This window comes from Podarcis vaucheri (assembly GCF_965113315.1).
Source record: "Podarcis vaucheri genome assembly, chromosome: 3".
In the NCBI taxonomy this organism is placed as follows: Eukaryota; Metazoa; Chordata; class Lepidosauria; order Squamata; family Lacertidae; genus Podarcis; species Podarcis vaucheri.
This window is the reverse complement of record NC_138761.1, coordinates 59,324,730-59,345,827: the sequence shown is the minus strand read 5'-3', so window position 1 is coordinate 59,345,827 and position 21,098 is coordinate 59,324,730. Positions and strand designations below refer to the sequence as shown.

The following is a 21,098-nucleotide window of genomic DNA, read 5'->3' as shown; positions in this document are numbered from 1 at the left end:
CCTCTGCCGATCTTAACACCTGAGGGTCTGCAGGGAAGGAGATGGTCCTTCAGGTATATGAGGCCTAAGTAGTTTAGGACTTTAAAGGTAAACAGTAAAGGACCCCTGGATGGTTAAGTCCAGTGAAAGGTGACTATGGGGTGCGACACTCATCTCGCTTCAGGCCAAGGGAGCTGGCATTTGTCCACAGACAGCTTTCCGGGTCATGTGGCCAGCAGGACTAAACCACTTCTGGTGCAACGGAACACTGTGATGGAAGCACCATTTACTTTAAACACTAACATAAACACCTTAAACTGGGCCCAGAAATGAACAGACGACCAATGCAGCTGTTTAAGAAAAGGGATTATATGATTGAAAATGGAATCCCAGCCAGTCATCCTGATCAATTGAGCTTTCTAAGGGCAGACCAATGGAGAGTGCATTGCAATGATCAAATTGGGAAGTTTCCAGGGTCTGGAATACAGTGACCAAATCATTTATTTTCAAAATGGTGCATAGCTGGAAAAAGGCATTCATAGCCACTAAGGCTACCTGAAACTTCAGTTGAATCCAGAAGCCCTAAGCTATGGACCTGCTGCTCCTAGGACAGGGTAACCTCTTCCAAAACAGGCCAGCTTCTGGACTTGAGAACTCGGGATACATAAGATCTCTCTGTTTTCTCTATGAGTTTAGATGATGAACATTCTGTTTTGAGACTGAGAAAGCAAGTTCACATGTGTACTTAGCTGTAGATAGCAGTTTAAATTTATCTGGCTTTAGCCAGGAATATATTATATTTTATTGCAGGACAAAAAACAACAACTTGCCAGTTTAACTGGAACTCCTATCAATAATAAACAAGGGACAACCTTCAAAATCCTCTTTAAAATAGGACTTTTTATTTTTACAAAAAACACATCTCAAAAGTTAGAATAACTGTACACTGCATCCTATATAATGCTAAAGTTAGACATTCCAAGGTCTGATTCACACTTCAGCTCCAAACACAGAATTTATGTTTTGTAGTGTAGGGGAGCAAGACAAGACTATCTGGCCACCCACAGAACTTTCACAAGATTCTCTAGTTAAGACTAAAAGCTTTATACCAGCTAAGGGAGGGTGCATGAATTGTTTTTTTTATACCCATCATATGTAGGACCCACACAAGGTAAATTGTAAATCAGAATGTTAAATGATAAAGGTGCTGGAGCAATTGGTTTTCTTGAAGACAGATATCTATATGCATTTTGCAGTAGCCTATACTCAATGAATATTACTGTTTTTAATAGAAAAATATTAAACATGCCTATTGCTCAAGAGGTAAGCAGGCCAGAGAATGGTCTAAAGGGCACAAGATGTGGTTCTAATGCTGAAAATAAGCAGCCCTGACCATGTTAAACTATACAGGCACAAGATTATCTAAAAAATTCTTATGAGCCATTTATGTCATTATCAGAGGAAAAGCAAGGAATCATAATAAATAATAAATTAACTCATTGCAAAAGAATAAGCACTAATCAGGGAAGGAGATTCTTCAGAGCACATCACATTATTTTTCACAACCAGAGTGATATATACATATTCTTAAGTAGTTGTATGACTACTACAGGATGTTGAATCTGCTAATTCTTCAAGGGTGAAAAGGCTAGCATATGGGTTTGAGAGGGTAACTATTTGTGCATCTCTGTGTTAGAGAGCAGGACGTTTAGAATAATCTGTGCAGGGGGGAACTGCTTTCTAAAAAAAATCAAGCAAGCAAAATTGTATGATCTGCCGTTTTTCCTTTAGTTTAAAGTAGCTGGCTCTGGGATGAAGAACTATTTACCTTCTACAATCACTGAGGTACAAACAGATTTTGTGGGTACAACAGTTACCTGCAACAGCAGCATGTGCCCTCTATACAGGAAACAAGAAATATCTTCAAGCCAACATGTACCATGGAAATCAGGATTTAGCCTGTTATTCTTGGAATGATGAAACAAGACGCTGCAACTTCAAAGGTATCCCAGAAGCAGTCTACTGGAGAGATAAAATTATACCTAATCCCCAGTAAGCAGGATTACTAGTTCAATTCAAATTAGTTAATGAATCTGGGAGTAAGGTACTGAACCACCTGTTTCAAAACAAGCCCTTTGGTTTGAAATGATACAGCACAAGGACAGTAATAATGGAACTGCAGGGAACCTGGTTATGGCGTTTCTTACAGGGATAGGATAAGAATTCATAGTAAGTATGTATCACAGGAACTCAAGTGTTTTCAGTCTTTTCCAATGCAGGATGAGATCAACCAGCAAAGACATTTTGTGATAGGCCAGTATCACTCTACACACACGCTCCCCCGCCTCAATTTTATGTTATGGCACCACAAAGCCAGTAATGCTTCACAAAACAATCAAGCAAAATTAAAATAATTACTAATATGTGGACATCATCATTTATTGTCAGAAGAAACACAAACATTCCTATGCATGTTTACTCAGAAGTCAGTCCCACTACATTCTCAACAGTTTACTTCTAAATGGGTTTTGGATTATAATCCTATGCTTCTTTGTTCCAAACCCACAACCCCCACAGAGTGCCAGAAAATCCCTACTAGTTTACTCTCTGCAGTCTCATCTAGAGTGAGAATTTGATAAATAGTAAGGAAAAACAACTATCAGTTTAGTAAGTACATGGTATTAATGATATTTGGTCAAGCTAAGGCAATTTTAAAAAATGAAAAATTATGGGAGGAAAATAAATGTATGTGGTCTATATACAAATAGACAAGTCTCTAATTTCCTAAAGAAATTACAGTTTCCTAATTTGAATACTTTACAAAGGTGTAACTATTTATTTTACAATTTATTTTTCCTAACATTACTGTTTTCTATATTCCTCTTTAACAATGCTGGGAAAAAATGAATGCTTGAAAAAGGACTTCTGTATTGATAGGGAGAAAAGAAAGACAGGAAAAACCACTAGATCAACAATGATCATGCATCCTTTTTCTCCACCCCAAGTGCGCAGAAAACCAGCTTTCCAATTGTTTTTCAGGTTCTCTTGTAGCATACATCTTGGAAATCCCAAAGAATGGTTTAAGTCCTCCACTAAATATAAACTAGATCATGATTTTGGGCCTCTCTTCTGGTCCTCTCCTCATCTTCATCTGATTCTGACTCCAATCTATGGCAATTACTGTATTCATATTCAATAGGCTTGGGATAGCTGTAAGGGTAACCATTGTCATCAAAAAACCTTCGAAATGTAAATTCATAAAAAGCATGTTCAGGATGTTTGCCATTTTTATACCACCCATTAAGTGTGTCATTTACATTCCCTTCCTTGTCCTCACTCCATAACTTATCTGGGTCAATTGGATCAAAATTTGATGTGTCTGTGGGATGCGTAATTTTAGGGATGTAGGAAGCAGGTTGCTGCCGCAGATCACTTGAAAAATCAATAGATTTAAAAAACGGATGTGCTTTTATTTCATCTGCACCATTCTTGCCTAAGCGGTCTTCTGGCCCACGGCAGAGCTTAATAATAAGGTCAGATGCCTCTGGCGTTAGTTTTGCTTGCAGTGGAATGTGCAGTGATGTTTTCCAATTGATAACCTTTAGATTAAAAACACAAACAAGTGCAACAAAATTAGAAGACTGTTTCAGTAATAAAACACCTAACCTCACCAACAAGTGAAGAAACACTTCTGAAACAAATTCGAAAGTAGATTTTCCTCAGATACCTTCATCTGTGTTTCCAATGGTGTTTGTGCCAGGAAGGGAGGTTGTCCAACAAGCATTTCAAAGAGAATCACCCCAACACTCCACCAGTCACACAGCTGTGTATATCCTGAAACAAAAGAAAACTCAGTAATTCAATATTTCAATAAAAATTCTAGATTTGAGAATACACCAGCTATTTTTTCCATTTCTTTTTTTCCCATCATGTTTTTCAATTTTCTACTGCATGTAACTTTATTTTCAGGTCTTAAAAATGGGCTGATGGTTAGTGATGCTTTTGCATGTGGCACTTTAATGTGTATGCAGTTTGGCTTGATTCATTTTCAGAAATGTTGCTATATTCAATGCTTATATAAATTATTGCTGAAATGTTATTGAATATAATTTGTTTTGTGGAAAGGCAGCATACAAACAGAAGTCTAATCTAATTATTATGCAGCTGGACTGTTAAAAGTCAGGAGCTCTATTACACGTAGCACAATAATACAAAATTTAAGATCATAAAGTGTCACAGTACAGTCGTATTACAATGTTACCTGTATGATAAAAACATTTTGAAAAAATGGTAGGCTTACCAAACAGGGGAAAACCTTCATTGTTCATGTTTGCGTTTGTAGCTGAAATGAGAAGCTACCTTAAAAATAGGTGCTTTTTCTATCTAGGTGTACTTTACCACAAGCAGAGGAATCTATACAATGTTGGATAACTGATCTTCCCCTATTATGATGAAGAGTTCTTCACATTGATACACTATGTTGTGTTACAAAATATAGCAGCATAAATTGTCATTTGTATCACTGTATACAGTCCTGTATTATAGCGGTGCTTCCTTATTATACCAGTTTGCGTTTTTGGGTAATCATTTTCAGAAACTAGCACCAAATTACTTTGTCAAGGAACAACAGGAAACATTTACCTGTCCGCAGCAATACTTCTGGTGCAATATAATTTGGTGTCCCAACTAATGAGTGTGCCAGACAGCGCTGGTGCTGACGTGCTGCTCTACGTTCGAGTGGCTTCAACCTGTCTCCACATCTACAGCTTGCTGGATCTCCCCATTCATTACTGAAATCCATGCTGTCCTGACGTGGGTGGTCACCTGCAATAGAAAACATTTTGCAAACCAAAAGAAGCAATTGTGAAGGGGGTGACTGGGAAGCAAAATCTTGCTCATCTTTGCTGTATATGTACAGTGGTGCCTCGCAAGACGAAATTAATCCGTTCCGCGAGTCTCTTTGTCTAGCGGTTTTTTTGTCTTGCGAAGCAACCCTATTAGCGGATTAGCGCTATTAGCGGCTATTAAAGGCTTAGTGGATTAGCGGCTAAAAGGCTATTAGCGGCTTAGCGGCTTAGAAAAAGGGGGGTGGAGCGGGAAAAAATCGGAACACTTGCAAGACGTTTTTGTCTTGCAAAGCAAGCCCAAAGGGAAAATCGTCTTGCGAAGCAGCTCAAAAATGGAAAACCCTTTCGTCTAGCGGGTTTTCTGTCTTGCGGGACACCACTGTATTTTAAATGATGTCATTTCACAATAGTCATTAATATTTTTTGAAGTGGGACAAGATTACAAAAGACATCTAATATTATATAATGGGTGATTGAGACTACCTCTGCTTTGATAATGACTTCACAAAATGTTATGGTGCTCAATCAGGCAGCAATGTGGAAAACCTGCTAGTAAATACAGATAAACGCTGCTACTATATATGCTAATATGCAGTAACAAAATGCTATTATTGCAAACATTTCTCTTACCACTCTGGTAGTATTTGGAATCATGTGTCCACCGAAAGCCAGTACAAAGCCCAAAGTCAGTCAATTTGATGTGGCCATCACGATCAATCAGAATATTATCTGGTTTTATGTCCCTATGAATGAATCCCATCTTATGGACACTTTCAACTGCGCAGATCAGTTCTGCTATGTAGAACCGGGCCATATTTTCTGGGAAGACCCCCATTCGAATTAACAGACTCATCATATCTCCTCCTGGAATATAGTCCATAACGAAGTATAAATTGTCTTTATCTTGGAATGAATAGTACAAACGAACTACCCATTCATTATCAGCTTCTGCAAGGATATCCCGTTCAGCTTTAACATGAGCAACCTGATTCCGAAGTAACACATCCTTTTTACGTAGAGTTTTTGTTGCATATAAGGCATTTGTATCCACCTTTCTTGCTAAGCACACCTCTCCAAATGCCCCAATTCCAAGGGTCTTAATCTTAACAAACATTGATTTATCCATTTTTGCCCGTTTCAGACGGATGTAGTTAGATTCCTTTTGGCATAACATTTTCCTCATTTGATCCTGGGCTTCTTGGGATAACCCAACCTATGCAACAAATATGAAATTTGACAAGTAAAAAAAACGAATAATTGCTCATGGAAAATGTCTACAAACTCAGGTTTAGGACAAGCAAAGCACCAGTCCTTAAATAGGAAATAATGCCTCCATTTTTATTGTTTTAATTTCTGTATTGCAATATGTTAGGAGTCAATGAAAACACTTCAGAACAAATATGACACAAAATGTAGTTTTCAGGAATGGTTAAAAGGCGTGATTATAACAAAGCCATACACTAAGAGCCATGCACAATGAGGCTCAGGATTTAAGGACAATTGGTTTGATGAGGGTCTTGACTGATGAAAATAGGCAAGCTGAACACAACATTCTGTTACTGCTAAGAGTTTGGGGGACAGGATGGCTTTGACTACTTTCCTTCATAGAAATGTTCTTAATAGTCAGCTAAAGCTAGATCTCATTCACATTTCTTCTGTTTACATGACAAGCAAAGTAGTATTCTCCCGTCAGGATTCAAATCTTACTAAAGAAACTGCACTATTTCTTCCCATGTGACTTTCTACCCTTCACTGTTAAAGGACTCAATTTATAATTGTGTTGAACACAATCTTTAGAAGAAAAGGAGGGTGGAAAGTTATACAAATAAGTGTCTGGCAAAATAAGTAATGAAAGTACTAAATAAACCAGCCACTTTTAAGTATACAGAATTAAGTAAAATACAAAAGTATAATTGTATCATTATCCCTGTGCTACTGCAGACCATAAATAATTTTATAAAACAGGAAAAGGAAGGAAGATTAGTAATCTGATATAAATACATTTAAGTACAGTGAAAGAATACATGCTTAATTCAAATGCAAATAAGCATGCAGGGTCCCTAAGAAAGAGTCCATGCTATTCTGTAAATGCAACACTTTTCTCCAAAATATTACTTGCCTACCCAGTAACGAAGGGTAGAGATGTCAGGAAAGCTTCCAACACCTTAATAGTTAAATCAGCTGTTAGTGAAAGTGAAAAGGAAAGAGACTAAGAATGAACATGTAGAAAAAGCAAGAACTGGAATTTGATTTACACATCAGTTAGCTTACTATTACATAAAGATACAATTTAACAGGGATATTTTTTGAAAACAAAACTGCACTTCTAAAGAATGTCACAGAAGCAGAGAAAGGTGGTTCACCCTTGATTCCAGGGAAAGTGTAAACTAGAAATTAATAACATGCAGCTGAAATTCCAATGCTTATTTTTAACACGGGTAATAAAGGCAATTCCACTGCTTTGTCAAAATATATCTGTCTGTAACAAATCAAAAGAACTCACAACTGATTAAAACAGTTCCTTCCTACATCACATAATTTTGGAGGGTATACAGTTGTTGTTTTCTTTCAAAGAGGCCTTTTACATTCCATCCAATAGCTTAACATAAAATTATCAAGATTAAGGAAAACCCTTATATCTTGTTAGCCTGTATTCATCACAGGATTTATTAAATCTCTCAGTCTACTGAGTCACTTACTTCTAGGCTCATGTCTGCCACAAAAAATAGCTGCAAAGCTCAGATTTAGAAGTAATGGTCCTAGCAGAATCAGTGTTGCTAGAGTTTGGGGAAAATAATACTTAATCTCTTTGGCACATTCCTAGGGAAGCTGCTTCTGACTACACTTGTGTATATCCTTGGCTGGCCACATATAGATAAGTTTCCGACTTCCCCATTCCCAACTCTCATGGCATCAACAATTTGTTTCTCTTCTGAGCAATAAAGTTGAAAGTCTGCATACTGCATTTTTAGATCACTTGTTTCTACCCATTTTCCAGTGCTTCCTGATTGCATGCATTCCTTTTATAGTTTCTTGAATGCACCAACTTGGCTTCAGCAGACATAAGGAGATAGGTTCTTTTTTTGACCAAGAACCCTGTTTTCAAAAAGGAAGGTAGGCCTTTCCTACAAAGGTATAGACAATGGCTAGAGAGCTTCAAGCTCTCCTGTGATTCCAGCCTGATACCCTGATTAGAGCAGCATTATTGCTGATTGTTAGAGGAGCTTTTGGTTTTTCAGGGTTTCCCCCCTGCAAATGAGATTCCTTCCATTAGGACAGGCTTCCTCAACCTCAGCCCTCCAGATGTTTTGAGACTACAATTCCCATCATCCTGGACAACTGGTCCTGCTAGCTAGGGATCATGGGAGTTGTAGGCCAAAAAATATCTGGAGGGCCGAGGTTGAGGAAGCCTGCATTAGGATCTTTAAGTTTAAGAGATATGTAACAACACCTGTGGTCTGAGGCTGAATTCTACCACTACTACATCACAGAGTGAACAACAAGAATCCATAGGACAAAACAGTATCCTGGAAATGCTGCCCTGGGACTTTAATTGAAGGTGAAAGTATAAATTCTGCAAATATATTATGGAACTGAATTTGAGATTGTACAGATACAGGCTTAGATCTTAGGCTCAGAGTCATTTCTGGTAGTCAAACAGCAACTCAGGATCAAAGCCATTTATCTGCTAGGTATAATATTTAATTATTTATTTATAGTTTTAAAAAGAGAGTAAATGTAGAACTATAACAAATGCTACATTCCTACAGAGCTAGACTATCATCAACTGTGCACATGGAAGAGGTAAGTTAGTAGCATATGTCACAAATGCCTGCTATAGAAATGACCAAAAAACCTGAAACAGCTCCTTGCAGGAGCTTAAGTATATTTTGCTCATGCAACATTACTTCAGAAACAATTTTTTATAACTTTTCTTCCTAGACACAAATACCCAACACATCTACCTTCATACTGTTGCATGATATAAGGGAAACAACTCAGATTCAACAAATTATCTAAGTATGAATTTTGGGGGGCTGTGGCAAATGATAGTATTGCATCTAACAGTAACGGCCGATGTGGTACACTAGAGCCATAGACATGTCCTTCAGACACCAACACTGCTGCAGCTTACCTGGCCATCATTGGAGTGGAGTGTCAAAAAGTCGATCTGGTACTCCCATTGGTGCATTCATGGAGCCCCAACCTCGCTGATGCTCCACCTAAACACTGCCCTGGTATGCTGCAGCAATGGGGCTGCCAGGAAGATGGCTCCACAGTTCTAACCCATTACACCAGCTGCTCCTGGCATTTGGGTATAAAAGATCTCAGATTCAGAGTGTTTGGCCATGAGTAAATCACTGAAGGTCAGCCTAGTGCACCTCAGAGATTTGACACAATGATATAAGGCTTGAAAAACATTCCACACAGAAGCAACACAGAAATAGGAATTAAATAATTAGAAGGCTTTACCCGCATCATTTCATTTTCCAGTTGTTTCTTACGATGGAGTCGCTGCTGGTGAGATTTCAGTATGTTTTCGACATGCTGCTCCATAAAGAACTTAAAAGCCTGAGGAGAATAGCTCTGAATGCGGGACTCCCTTCTTTCTTCATCTCTCTTGTTTTTCCTAACAGGGACTGGTGAAGTTGTTATTTGCTTCTTTTCTCTATCCATTCCCTCGCTGTTCTCATTCTTTTCACTTTCTTCTTCTTTAGGGAAACTGGGCTGATCCTCTTTGCCAGGCTTTGCAACAGAATCGTAAGGAGTGACAGGTGGATTTGGGTGTAATAAATGCTTCGGATAAGGTGGTGGTGGACCTTGATATGTTGGAGCCTCTGGCGCAGGTGACAGGACTGCCATATTTGTACATGGTCCCTCAGAAAAGGAGATGGGTTGGACAGCCTGCATTGGTTGTGACATCCAAGAAGGGTGAGTAGGAGCTAAGGCAGTTTGCAGCTCTGGTTTCAGTACACGCATACTTTTTACTGGCTGCTGTATAGGAGCTGGAGTAACAGCAGTTACTGTGGTCGCAGAAGTCTGTGAATTGGTAGCATGACTTTGTCTGCTTCCAAGAGGGTTATTGAAGGAATTTGACCTTACTGGAATATTAGGTTGCCAAGTTGGAATTTCATGTCCAGAGGACGATTGGGGCCAGGATGTTGGGATTCCAGGAACATTTATATTGTACAGCTCCATATTGTGGCTGTTTCTGTTTGGAACCATCATAGACTGAGGAATGTTCCCATTAGGATATGATGGGGCTGCAGAGCCTCCTGCTTGCATTTGCAAAGGTGTGGGGCTTTGCTGGCTTGCCGGAGACATGGGGTAAGGCGGTGGTGGTTGACGATTTGCTGAGTTACCAGGCACAATATTTTGATGAACAATATAATCAGTCTGACAATTGCCATTTTGTATTCCAGCCCTTCCAGATGAAAAACTAAATTTATTGTTAACTGAACTTTGCATGATTATTGGTTGCCTGCCAACAGGAACAGAGCTAATACCTCTTTGTCCCTGTGTGGAAGGATTCATCGATGATGGATTTATAGGTTGCGGAGGATAGCCATCTTGCCATGCCCCTGGTGGCACTGGAGAAATGCGAGAGATCATATATTCCATGCTACCAGAATACCGTTTTGTCTGAGAATTTGTTTCCCAGGAAGGAGGAGGTGGAGTTGTTCCTCTGGGAGGTGGAGTTGTTCCCCTGGGAGGTGGAGGAGGAGGGGTTACACTCCTTACTTGAGGTGGAGGTGGCGGATTTGCTCTTTGTCCATTACCAGGATGAGCCTGAGCAAATCCTGTTATTCCAGAGCCAGACAAGGGTCTTCCTCCATCAGGCTGAGAAATGGTATTCTCGGAATGAAATGCCAGGCCATCTACCAATGCAGGACCATGTCTCTGAGGCACCAAGGATTCTTTAGAACCTTTCCAGCTCTGCCTGCGGTTGACTGACTGCTGCACTCCCCCTATTTGTTTTAAAAACAAAACAACAGTATGCTTTTTATTACACAGTGCACTGTTATTTCAGAACAGGAATTTCATAGCATTAATAAATGTAATGTTTCATGGAAACAGAAGCAAACTTCAAATATAACTTTGAATAAACAATATGAATGATTCATTTGAGTTTAAAAACATTAATTAAAAAGAACTTACTTCTAGGAATAAGGGGAATGAACTAATTCAAATTTATGCACAGAAAAAGACTGGAAGATCCTAAAGAGTTTATACCCTCAGGCATGCTTTCCCCAACCATTTTTTATTTTTAAAAGTTAAGTTTATTTTCCCTCTCTTGGTTGTTTTGTTGGGAGGCACTGTCCATTTTTTTAGGGGGTATTGCCTACTTTGTTTTATTTCTTATTTGAGGAATTAAGAGACCTGACTGGGGTGGGGAGGACCCGAAATATCACAGGTGTTTCTTCTGGATATTTTGTGTAACTACGTATTACAAACAACTGCATGTAACTGAGCCCAAACAGATTCCCCCCCCCCAAAGGAAAGCAGCAACAGGAGGACACTATTTTTTCTATCCAGATATTTATTTGCACCAAATTGTTCCTATGCTCAAGAGGCTTTTCTCTCTTTTGTGGTTAATTTCTGAGTATGATAGGACAAAGAAAATTGTGGAACTCCACAAGAAAGTCTCTGGGGGAAGGAGGCATTTGATTTTCAGCACAGACATGGCAGGTGGAGAATAGACTAAGCATCCCTCCCTCTTACGCTCCTTTCCTGAGGCAGTTTTTCATTTTTTTTTAAAAAAAGGCTTAGTTATGCACATTTGAATATAATATGTTAAGTAACCCATTGCTGTAAAACTTGGTCCAGATCTCTATGTATTGCCTTTCTCCGGCTATACCCAGTTTTCCAGATGCCAACCCAAAGGTGGGAAAGAAATGGGGCTGGAGCTAGCCAGATGAGATGAGGAAGCATTCTCAACTTACTTCCCTTCTTTGTGCAGGGGCTTCCTGGTGTACTGAGTTAGAATGAAAGCAATAGCAAAAAGACACCCCCCCCCCCCCCGTTTCAACAGGCCTTTAATTAAATACCCACTTCAAAAGTTAAATAACACCATCTCCGTCCAACCCGATGTCAAAATGAACTGAATACACAAAATTAATTGAGCTGCAGTAGTTTGTTGTAACATTGTGTAACACTGAACATAAAATTTTGTAGCATATATAAATGAAAATGCTACGTTTTAAAAAGTCTTGTCTTCATTGTTTGGATGTTGAACTTCCAAAGCTTATTTCTCTGTCCTCTGCCATAAGATTTCCAACCACGGCGGAAGTGGCCAGTTTCACATCTTGTTTCCAAGGCCATATATTAGAAGTGGTTTAGTCATTCTGGCCACATGACCCAGAAAGCTGTCTGTGGACAAACGCCAGCTCCCTTGGCCTGAAGCGAGATGAGCGCCGCACACCATAGTCGCCTTTCACTGGACTTAACCATCCAGCGGTACTTTACCTTTTTTATCTTTACACCTACCTGGTGGTTTTGTGCCAGCGTTAACAGGTCTAGCTGCTGCCGCTGCCATTTGTTCTCGCCGAGAATCTTGGTAGCTCATTTTACTTATGAATTCAATTGCTGCTTCTATACTGCGGCTGTTGGTTTGTCTCAGAGCTTGTACAACCATATCCTATTTGGAGAGTGGGAGGAGAAAGGTTTTAAAATAAAACCTCCAATAACTCACAACAAAAAAGGGTGGAAGGAACACATTCAAACCTTTAATGCAGCATGAAGATGTCTAGATAAGATCTAGATTTCAGTTCCCCAAATGTGGCCTAATTTGCATACTATGCAAAGTATTTGCTAATTATGCAAATCATGTGGGCAGTTGGGAAAGGATGTATCAACCGTCTCCTGCTGGTATCTCCCTCCAAATTACACCTTCCAGATGGCAGAGCTTCTTATATACTTTTCCATAGAGAGTGTAATTTAACCCTCAAAGACTAAATAAAAATTCAATAGATTTTATATATTGTAAGAATTCTAAGACTGCAATCCTTTTCTGGGAGTAAGCCCCAATGGACACAGTAAGTCCACTTCTGTACAGTATATGGTTGAATTTACAGTTTAAGTTATTATCAACTCTCTTGCAAAGGCTGATGCATCCTTCGCAGTCTGTCCTTTTTCTTCTGCACGGAAGTGCCTTACTACATTTCTATCTGTCTCTGTAGCTTGGTGATTCTTTTTTTGTCACTCCTTAAGACTTTTAAATGACATTTTATCTAACTCCAATACTGATAACTGTGAAGTTGAAAATGCAATACTATCCTATTCAGAAGTAAGTTCCATTAAATTCAGTTTGGCTTACTTTCAATAAACAGGTACAGGATTGTAGCCTTAGGCTTCTTAGTGCATAGTGTTGTACAATTAGCTATTAAACTTGAGGCAAACTTTCCCTGAGCTCTATTAGAATTTAACATTTATTCTTCCTGGTACAATGTATTTTAAGGTTGGGGATTAGCAGTGTGGGAGAAAGTGTGATGCGGGATTAGGAGGAAAGAGTGAGTGTGGGGATTATACTGATGGCAGGGTGGGATCAAAAGCACACTGAGCTGCTTCTTTCTCTCTCTTTAGAATACATAAGAGAGTGGTCTTAAAGAAAACACAAGGCAGACAAAAAAGAGGGAGAAGGGGGAAAGGTAAAGATAAAGGTAAAGGTCTGAGCTCTCTCCTGACTCAAGTCAGTAGACTGAGGGAAGGTGCTCTCCTTTAGAGGGTAGTTGTGCCTGATTTCAATAGCTCCACTTTCTGGAATAAACAGGAGCAGCAACCCAACTGAGGATATATATTCATCCACCAAATCCATTCCTGCCACCCAGACAAAGGGATGCCTCCCAGCTGCAAGGGAGTGGGAAAGAAAACAGAGGGAAAACTCTCCCTTACATCATGCAGTACGTTTCTCAATTCAGTGGTGTATGTTGCAGGCAGCAGAAATAGCTGCAAGGGGATATCTTGCCACTTTCCCTTGAAACTCCTACTCCCTAGTTCATTACATATTCCTTTCACCAGTGGCAACAAAAAAGCACTGGGTGTGAGAGAAAGTAAAGCAAGAGGTGAAGACTATGAGAAGACAAATACAAGATAGATAAGATGGTGTCCATAGAGAAGAGGTTTAAGAAAAGGAAGTGACAGCTTAAAACTGTCTCTGATAAGGAATTCAATGAAGGTAATTCAAACAACAACCAAGACAGTGGCCAAAATGAACTAAATCAGCAGCAGAGTTAAAAGGATGGAAGAGACCAGAGGAAGCTGAGAAGAGCAAAGCTATAAAGCTATAAATTAATAATTAATACTACACCAGTGCCTTGGCAGTGGAAACGGACAACAAAAAAATACATATTAGTTATATTTATGTTTGAACAATTTTTTGAAACAGCTTGAATAAAGAGAGGAATTAAAAACAACTTTAACTTTAAAGGAGAAGAATGATGCAAAGTAAAAGAAAATAAATATAGTGTACGTAGAGAAGTAGAAAACACCAATAGCCCAGTTTGGCAAACGTTAAGAGAAAGCGAATGGAAACACATCTCGCCAGAAATAGCAAAAACTCAAGCAGAGTTATCAGAAATGGAAACAAATATAGAAGTGAAGCTGCAGGTTCAGCATAAAACAAAATAACTAACAAGATTGTGAGGAAAGAGAAAATGATCAAAAGCAGATGACTGACAGACTCCAGAGAAGAGAGAAATATGGCAAAGGGACTTGCTCTGGTAAGCCTGTTAGGAATGCAGCCTCAAAAACATGATGCATCTTAAAAGTATACAAGTTACACTGAAAGAGTTGGGTACTTGGGCTGATTTGTTGCACCATCTAAAGCACTTGAATTTTATGCACTAATGAAATCCCAAAAATAATAAGATACAAGAAACAGAAAACACAAAAAGAGCAACAGTGTATAAAATAATCATCTCATTAACATTACTTATGGTATTAACTTTAATCAAATAAGAGGTTGCTAGCAATCTGAAATGCTTGTGGAAAAGACCTGAACCACAATCAATAAAGAAAAACAAATCCTTTTGAAAACCAATAGAACTAATTATAATCACTAGAAAGCCAAAGTTATACACTCTGCATTTTGGACTGAATTCTAGACAGGAACATTAAGCTTATACTAGGAATGTGCATAGGAAGCAGCAAAATATTACCCGCAACACTGTTTTCTGAGACCCCAATAACAAATTACAAGCAAAACATTCACAATGATTTCATATGGCTTTTGCACTATCATTAATATAAGTAACCACTTAAATTTGTTATTTTACCTCATCAAATCCAGCAGCTTGTAGATCTTGCAACATCTGCCGATTAACTTCTGATGTTCCTCTTGTTGAAGAACTTGTTTCATTTGCAAAGGGAAGCAGAGAATTTCGAATTTCTTGTAATGCTTTATGGTAGGTCACAAATTTAGGAGGATTTCGACCCTGTCTGGGATCATCAGTTGATATTTTACCCACATTTTGCTCAACTTTTGCAGCTTCAGAGGGCTTAGGCAAATTTCTAAGGCTTTCTCGTATTTCTTGCAACATTTGCCGGCTGCTACCAGTGTAATTACTGGCAGGAAAAGTTTTAGGCCTCATTTGTCTATAACCTTCTGGCTTCTCGCTTCTCTTCATGAAACTGTATAACCCTTAACGAAGATTCACCTTCAATATACTCAACAATTTGGATGGCAACTTCAAAATTCACGGTTGACCTTGATTCCAGGAGGATAACCATTCATTCAAACCTAGGTCAGCCACCCTAAATAAATAAATGTCATTGTTATAACATTTTCCAATTGTTGTTTTCCTGCCAACAGCAAAATCCTATGCATGCTTAGTAAAAAATAACTCCTGCTGGGATCATTTGGTTTTACTCTCAATTAAGTGTGCATAGGATTGCAGCCAGAGTTTTATTTACATGTTTGTTTCCAAATGATTTGATCTGACAGCTTTAGCAAAATGCTTTATTCTTTATAACCTAGCTTGAATTGAGGGAAGCAGGCATGGAGAGACTCTATAAAGACACAACTTCAGAGATATCCGTGTATAACTCACCCAACGTAAATGTTCTGTGTGCTGTCAAAAACTGGGGATACTGATGGCATTGACTGCAGACTCTCAAAACAAACTAACCAAGTCCAAGACTATTATGCAAAAATTCAGACCTCTTTTTGCAAGAAGTCATTTCTGTTGGGGTAAATTAAACTTATGTCTAGTTTGTGGAGAAAGAAATATTTTAAACTGCTTTTAAAATGGGGGAGGGGTGTCCTTGAAATGCACTTTTGGAAAAGCTTTGTTGGAGGTTTACTTTCAGTAGCAGTAGTCCATTTTTCCCCTCTGAAATTTTTAAGTGAAGCTAAGTCATCTGGTGCACATCTGGATTTATAAAACACAACATAACTACCATTTTCTCTGCTCTACAATAGGCTTTTGCAACTGCACACTCTCTGAAATGGACAAGTATGTTATTGGTCTCTGAGCCTCACCAATCCTCAGTGAAATGGATACTTGAAACTTTTATTCCTATTGCAAATTTAATGAAAGTTCATTTTGATACCCAGATCAGGCTCCAAACTGGATTTTCCATTCCTAGGTAAGTTACAGCTGCTGAAAATTTGCTTCTCCTTGCAGCTGTTTGAAGGCACAAGAATCCAGTGAGGAAAAGGTGGCAATTCTACTTGTCCCCCAAGGCATCTTTCTAGACTAGCAGCAGGATTACCAACTTTATTTTCCTGCTTCCGTGAGTTTAGCAGTAGCCTGATATGAAAAGCAGCGTTTCTATGAAGACTGTACTCCAATGCACTTAGGAATAAGGCCACTTCTAAGTACACTGGCTGGAAACTGCTTTCCCCACAATTGATATAGACATGTTATGAAGAGCTTCACCTGTTTACTTTCAGCATGTTAAGCTACTGTCAAAGGCACAGGAATGCAATCCAATATACACTACTTTGGGAGCCAGTCATATTCCATTCAATAAGTAATCATGCATTGGATCGAGCTGCATGTGGCAAAATAACTGTTCCTGAAGGTAACATTTTGCTGGTTTCTCTATAGGAATGATGTAGTGTCACTATGTAATGACTAATTATATTTCTGAAGTAGGACATAGTCAAGATTACTAACACAATCTTACTCAGAAATCCCACTTTGTTCAATGAGGTTTACCCTAAAATAAGTGTGTCTCACAAAACTGTAGTACAGTACTTCCCCTATCTTTAGCTCCATCTCGATGTACCTGGCCCCACCTCCCAATAGCTGCCCTGTCCTCTTTCCCTCTAGTCACCTCTGGGGTTAAAGGGCCCTTTGGAGATTTGGAGGGCATGTAGGGGAGCTAAGGGAGCAAAGGAAGGGGAGTCCCATTGCATACACAGAAATCTGCTGCACAATCAGGTGGACATCACTAGATGTTGTCCTATATATTTGCTTTCAATGAAGGATGTTCAAGGTAGTGCTAAGAACATAGGCCATCAATCCAGTTAAAATACTGCAAAGATAGGCAAAGACCTGCAGGACTATCCACTCACCTTTTAAAAAGGACTACCTACTTAAAGTCTGCATTTTCAACAAAATGATCTACTTCTTCCCATTTAAGTCAGTGGACAATCCAACTTTGATTTTAATGAGCCTGAACAGTCCTCAATGGAAAAAAAGAACAGCTTCTAAAGTTTTTATCCACACTTTACCAATGGCACATTTAGTTCCACATTTCAAATGAGGTGTGGGCTTAAAAAACCCAAAAAAGTATCAGCTACACTGCAATTTGCTTTTGAAGCATAGTACTTTCAAAAGCAGTAGTGAAAGAATGTGGGATCCACACCTGTAATAAAGAAAGAAATAAATCCTACTAGGATGGCCAATATGAAAATACCTCTTTGAATAGGAATCAACTAGAAATGCTCAACACTATATGTGAACTAAAATATTACATGTTGTATTAACTTATTTTTTAAAAGATGATAGGAATTGGCTTGTGTCCCTTCTGTTTTCTTTCAATATATTAAAGTTTAAAACTATTTTTCTCTTCCTGCTAAATATCACTAAAGGTAAAGGTAAAGGGACCCCTGACCATTAGGTCCAGTCGCAGACAACTCTCTTGGATAGCGGTGCTCATCTCGCTTTACTGGCTGAGGGAGCTGGTGTTTGTCCGCAGACAGTTTCCAGGGCATGTGGCCAGCATGACTAAGCTGCTTCTGGTGAACCAGAGCAGCGCACGGAAATGCCGTTTACCTTCCCGCCGGAGTGGTACCTATTTATCTACTTGCACTTTGACGTGCTTTCGAACTGCTAGGTTGGCAAGAGCAGGGACTGAGCAACGGGAGCTCACCCCATCACGGGCATTCGAACCGCCGACCTTCTGATCGGCAAGTCCTAGGCTCTGTGGTTTAACCCACAGCGCCACCCGCGTCCATCACTAGTCATGCTTTAATTCACAAAGAGCTGGATTCAGACCTGCCATGTTACAAATGAAAAAGGCTTCTCTACTGGAAATGTGTTGATTAAAGGAAGCTGCTGCTCTGCAAACTGGACATTCTTGCAGGTAGAATGGAGATGCAGTATTTGCTGATTCCACTTAAGAGTCCTGAGCGCCAAGTTATTGTATTAAAATTTGAATTCCATATAATTTTAAATAAATACTTCAGTATCTAGGACAACACAGTACAATTGCTAAACAAATAGAAAATCATTAAGTGGTCTGCCAAGACACTCAGCAATTTTCAGGTGGTCCAGGAGATAACAAGTTTGGGAACCACTACCTTAGATCACAAACATACTTGGGAGTAAGCCCAATTTAAATAAATTAAACTTGAATAAACATGTGTAAGATCAAGCTGTTAGGAGACCGATAACAATGGAGCAAAAGTCCAATAGCTCTTAAATGCCAATGCAATACTATAAACCAGGGGTCAGCAAACCTTTTCAGCAGGGGGCCAGTCCACTGTCCCTCAGACCTTGTGGGGGGGCGGACTGTATTTGGGGGTGTTGGAATATGAACAAATTCTTATGCCTCACAAATAACCCAGAGATGCATTTTAAATAAAAGGGCACATTCTACTCACGTAAAAACATGCTGATTACCGGACCATCCGGGGGCCGGATTTAGAAGGCGATTGGGCCACATCCGGCCCCCGGGGCCTTAGTTTGCCTACCCACGCTATAAACTATGAGGGCAAAAGACACAGCTAACTTTTATAACTGTTAATACCTACAATCATTATGTCTCAAAAACACCACATTGAGGCACACTTTTAAAACAAAAGAAAATAAAGCACAGTAATCTTTTCATTCCTCCCCCCTTAAGTAAAATTTATATATCTGAGGTTCTGTGTTTTTTGTTTACAATATTCCCTCTCTCCACCCTGGGCACAAGATAATATAGTATGCCATCTAGGCAAAAGTTTGTCTATTTTATTATTTGTATAGCATACAGCAGAATGTTAAGCACCTAATATTTAATAATGACAATCAATACCAAAATACTTGGAAGTGGAGCTGTGGTTTAAAGAGAAAAAAACTTCAACTGCAGGTTTTTCTTCACAATTAGGCTATTTATGACTATAGATCAGTTCAACTCAAAAGTGCACCTATGCAAAGTACTATACAGTACTGTAAACCAGAAAAAGAAAAGCCTATCAGCATCATATCAGTTAGATAATGTTCTCTGTTAAGTGATTTGATCTTGCAGATTAATCTCAGATTCACATTGGTGTTATACTTTGAACAGACATTCTTTTTCATCTAATCATTATTCCAAGCAGTAAGATGAAGCATTAAAAAAATTATAATACAGATCTGGCTGGTTGGAGAAATAGTAGGCAGGTTTCTAAACAATTCTGATCTGCCCTGGGAGAATGTTAGCTACTACCTTTCTTTAACTATCATTTTTTAAAAACCAGTCAGCAAGATAGAGAGATCTGACAGGAAAGCGAAATTCCAAATAGAGAAATAAAAGAGAACAGCTACTTCGTAAAGCTACTTACTTCTCGTCAGCACGGCATGAAAAAGTGGGGAACGGATGGAGAGCAGGAAATAAATAAGGTGGCTGCAAGCGGGTGTCTAAGGTTGAATGGGACGGATGGTCTAATAAGGAACGCCCACGACACCAAAAAGGCCAGAAACCTGCCTGAGAGAAGCTGCGCGGAGACGGAGGAATGCGGGGGGAGGAAGGAGGTGAGACGCTCACCACGCAAGGGAGGCAGCGACGTTCTTGCCGTGGCAGCGAAGGACCCGTTATAACACCCCAGGCCAAGGCGTGCGGTGCGCAGGGCCTTCCCCATTAACTAGCCACCGAGTTTCCTTCCCTGAGGCGGAACTGCAGCCAAGCCTTCCTACCCACCTGCCTGAGGGAGGAGGAGGAGGAGACGGCAGCGCCTCAAGGCGAGCGATTCCCAGAGGGGCGGGAGCGGCGCGTCTCTGCAGCGGCCAGCAAAGCTTCGGTCCCCGGTGCTGATGGCAGCAGTTGCTCGTCCCCTCCCCCCTGCAATATCTCCCACCCCCCCTTTTTCCGGGGTTCAGTTCCGGGCCGCCATTTTGTCGGAGGGCCTGTCGCCCAAGGTTCCCGGATGTAAAACCTTTTCCCGTCTTCCTTTGCGTGTTTCGCCGGCTTCTGGCCTCCTCCTCCTCTCCCCCCGCTTTGGAATGCGAGGAGTCAGAAGCCTCCGCCTTCTGGGGGGGGGGTGCGGGTGATGCAACTGGCGAGGGAAGCCGGGCCAGGCGAGCAGTGGGGAAGAAAGCAGGCGCGTGCCTGTCTCGCAGCGCCTGTGAGCTGCTGCGGGGAGACGGCTCCCTCTCACCGAAGGGAGGCAGAGGAGCTGGCAGTGCCAACGAGCAGCAGCAGCCGCAGCCGCCTCCGCTTGCTTCTGCCCGGGAGGAGCACGCAGCGCAAGCGGCTGCTCAGGCGGGCGAGCAAGCGGGCCAAACAGTAGGGCCTGGGCAATGATATGAGCGAGCGAGAGATGGCTGCGGCAGCTGTTCCTTGCAACTAGTTTCGTTGCTCGGTTGCCGGCGAGCAGTAGGTGGCTGCAAGGAACAGCTGCAGTCTCTACTCATGGGTCGCTTCTCGCTCGCCTGCTCTGGCTGTCGGGGGGTGCGGATTGGGCCCATTGGGTGGGACTAAGTAGAGGACAGAACCAGGCCAAGGCATTCTGATTCCTTCGGCTTAGCCTACCCCCCATTCTTCAGGGAAACAGTTCTCAGACCCAGGACCCACTCTTCACCCAAAGTAGGGGACACATTCCTTAATCTTTTACCGTGCATTTGCATGGTGGTAGTGCTCCTG

At 40.4% G+C, this 21,098-nt stretch overlaps 1 protein-coding gene across 3 annotated transcripts; it reads right to left on the bottom strand.

Moving 5' to 3' along the window:
* Positions 1-859: 859 nt before the first annotated feature.
* On the bottom strand, positions 860-20,421 carry LATS1 (large tumor suppressor kinase 1). Of its 3 annotated transcripts, none has more exons than XM_082215219.1 (8): positions 19,801-20,368; positions 15,101-15,578; positions 12,315-12,465; positions 9,300-10,795; positions 5,457-6,039; positions 4,621-4,803; positions 3,707-3,813; positions 860-3,578 (listed from the first exon to the last, which is right to left on the bottom strand). In XM_082215219.1, the coding sequence occupies exons 2-8, from the start codon at positions 15,449-15,451 to the stop codon at positions 3,072-3,074; spliced, it is 3,378 nt and encodes a 1,125-aa protein (XP_082071345.1). In that variant the 5' UTR covers positions 15,452-15,578; positions 19,801-20,368; the 3' UTR covers positions 860-3,071. The 3 variants fall into 3 exon arrangements, with proteins under 3 accessions (XP_082071345.1, XP_082071346.1, XP_082071347.1); XM_082215220.1 differs by having other exon boundaries at positions 20,157-20,368; XM_082215221.1 differs by lacking the exons at positions 860-3,578; positions 3,707-3,813; positions 4,621-4,803 and adding an exon at positions 6,950-7,007 and having other exon boundaries at positions 5,955-6,039; positions 19,801-20,421.
* Positions 20,422-21,098: the final 677 nt, after the last annotated feature.

What these genes read in the sequence shown, in the direction of transcription:
- LATS1 (XM_082215219.1), bottom strand. Translation starts at nt 15,451, where the DNA reads ATGAAGAGAAGCGAGAAGCCAGAAGGTTATAGACAAATGAGGCCTAAA. An exon ending in AAGCTGCTGGATTTGATGAG is followed by an intron (nt 12,466 to 15,100) that starts GTAAAATAACAA and finishes CTCTCCAAATAG; the next exon opens with GATATGGTTGTACAAGCTCT. An exon ending in TTCCAAATACTACCAGAGTG is followed by an intron (nt 4,804 to 5,456) that starts GTAAGAGAAATG and finishes TTTCTATTGCAG; the next exon opens with GTGACCACCCACGTCAGGAC.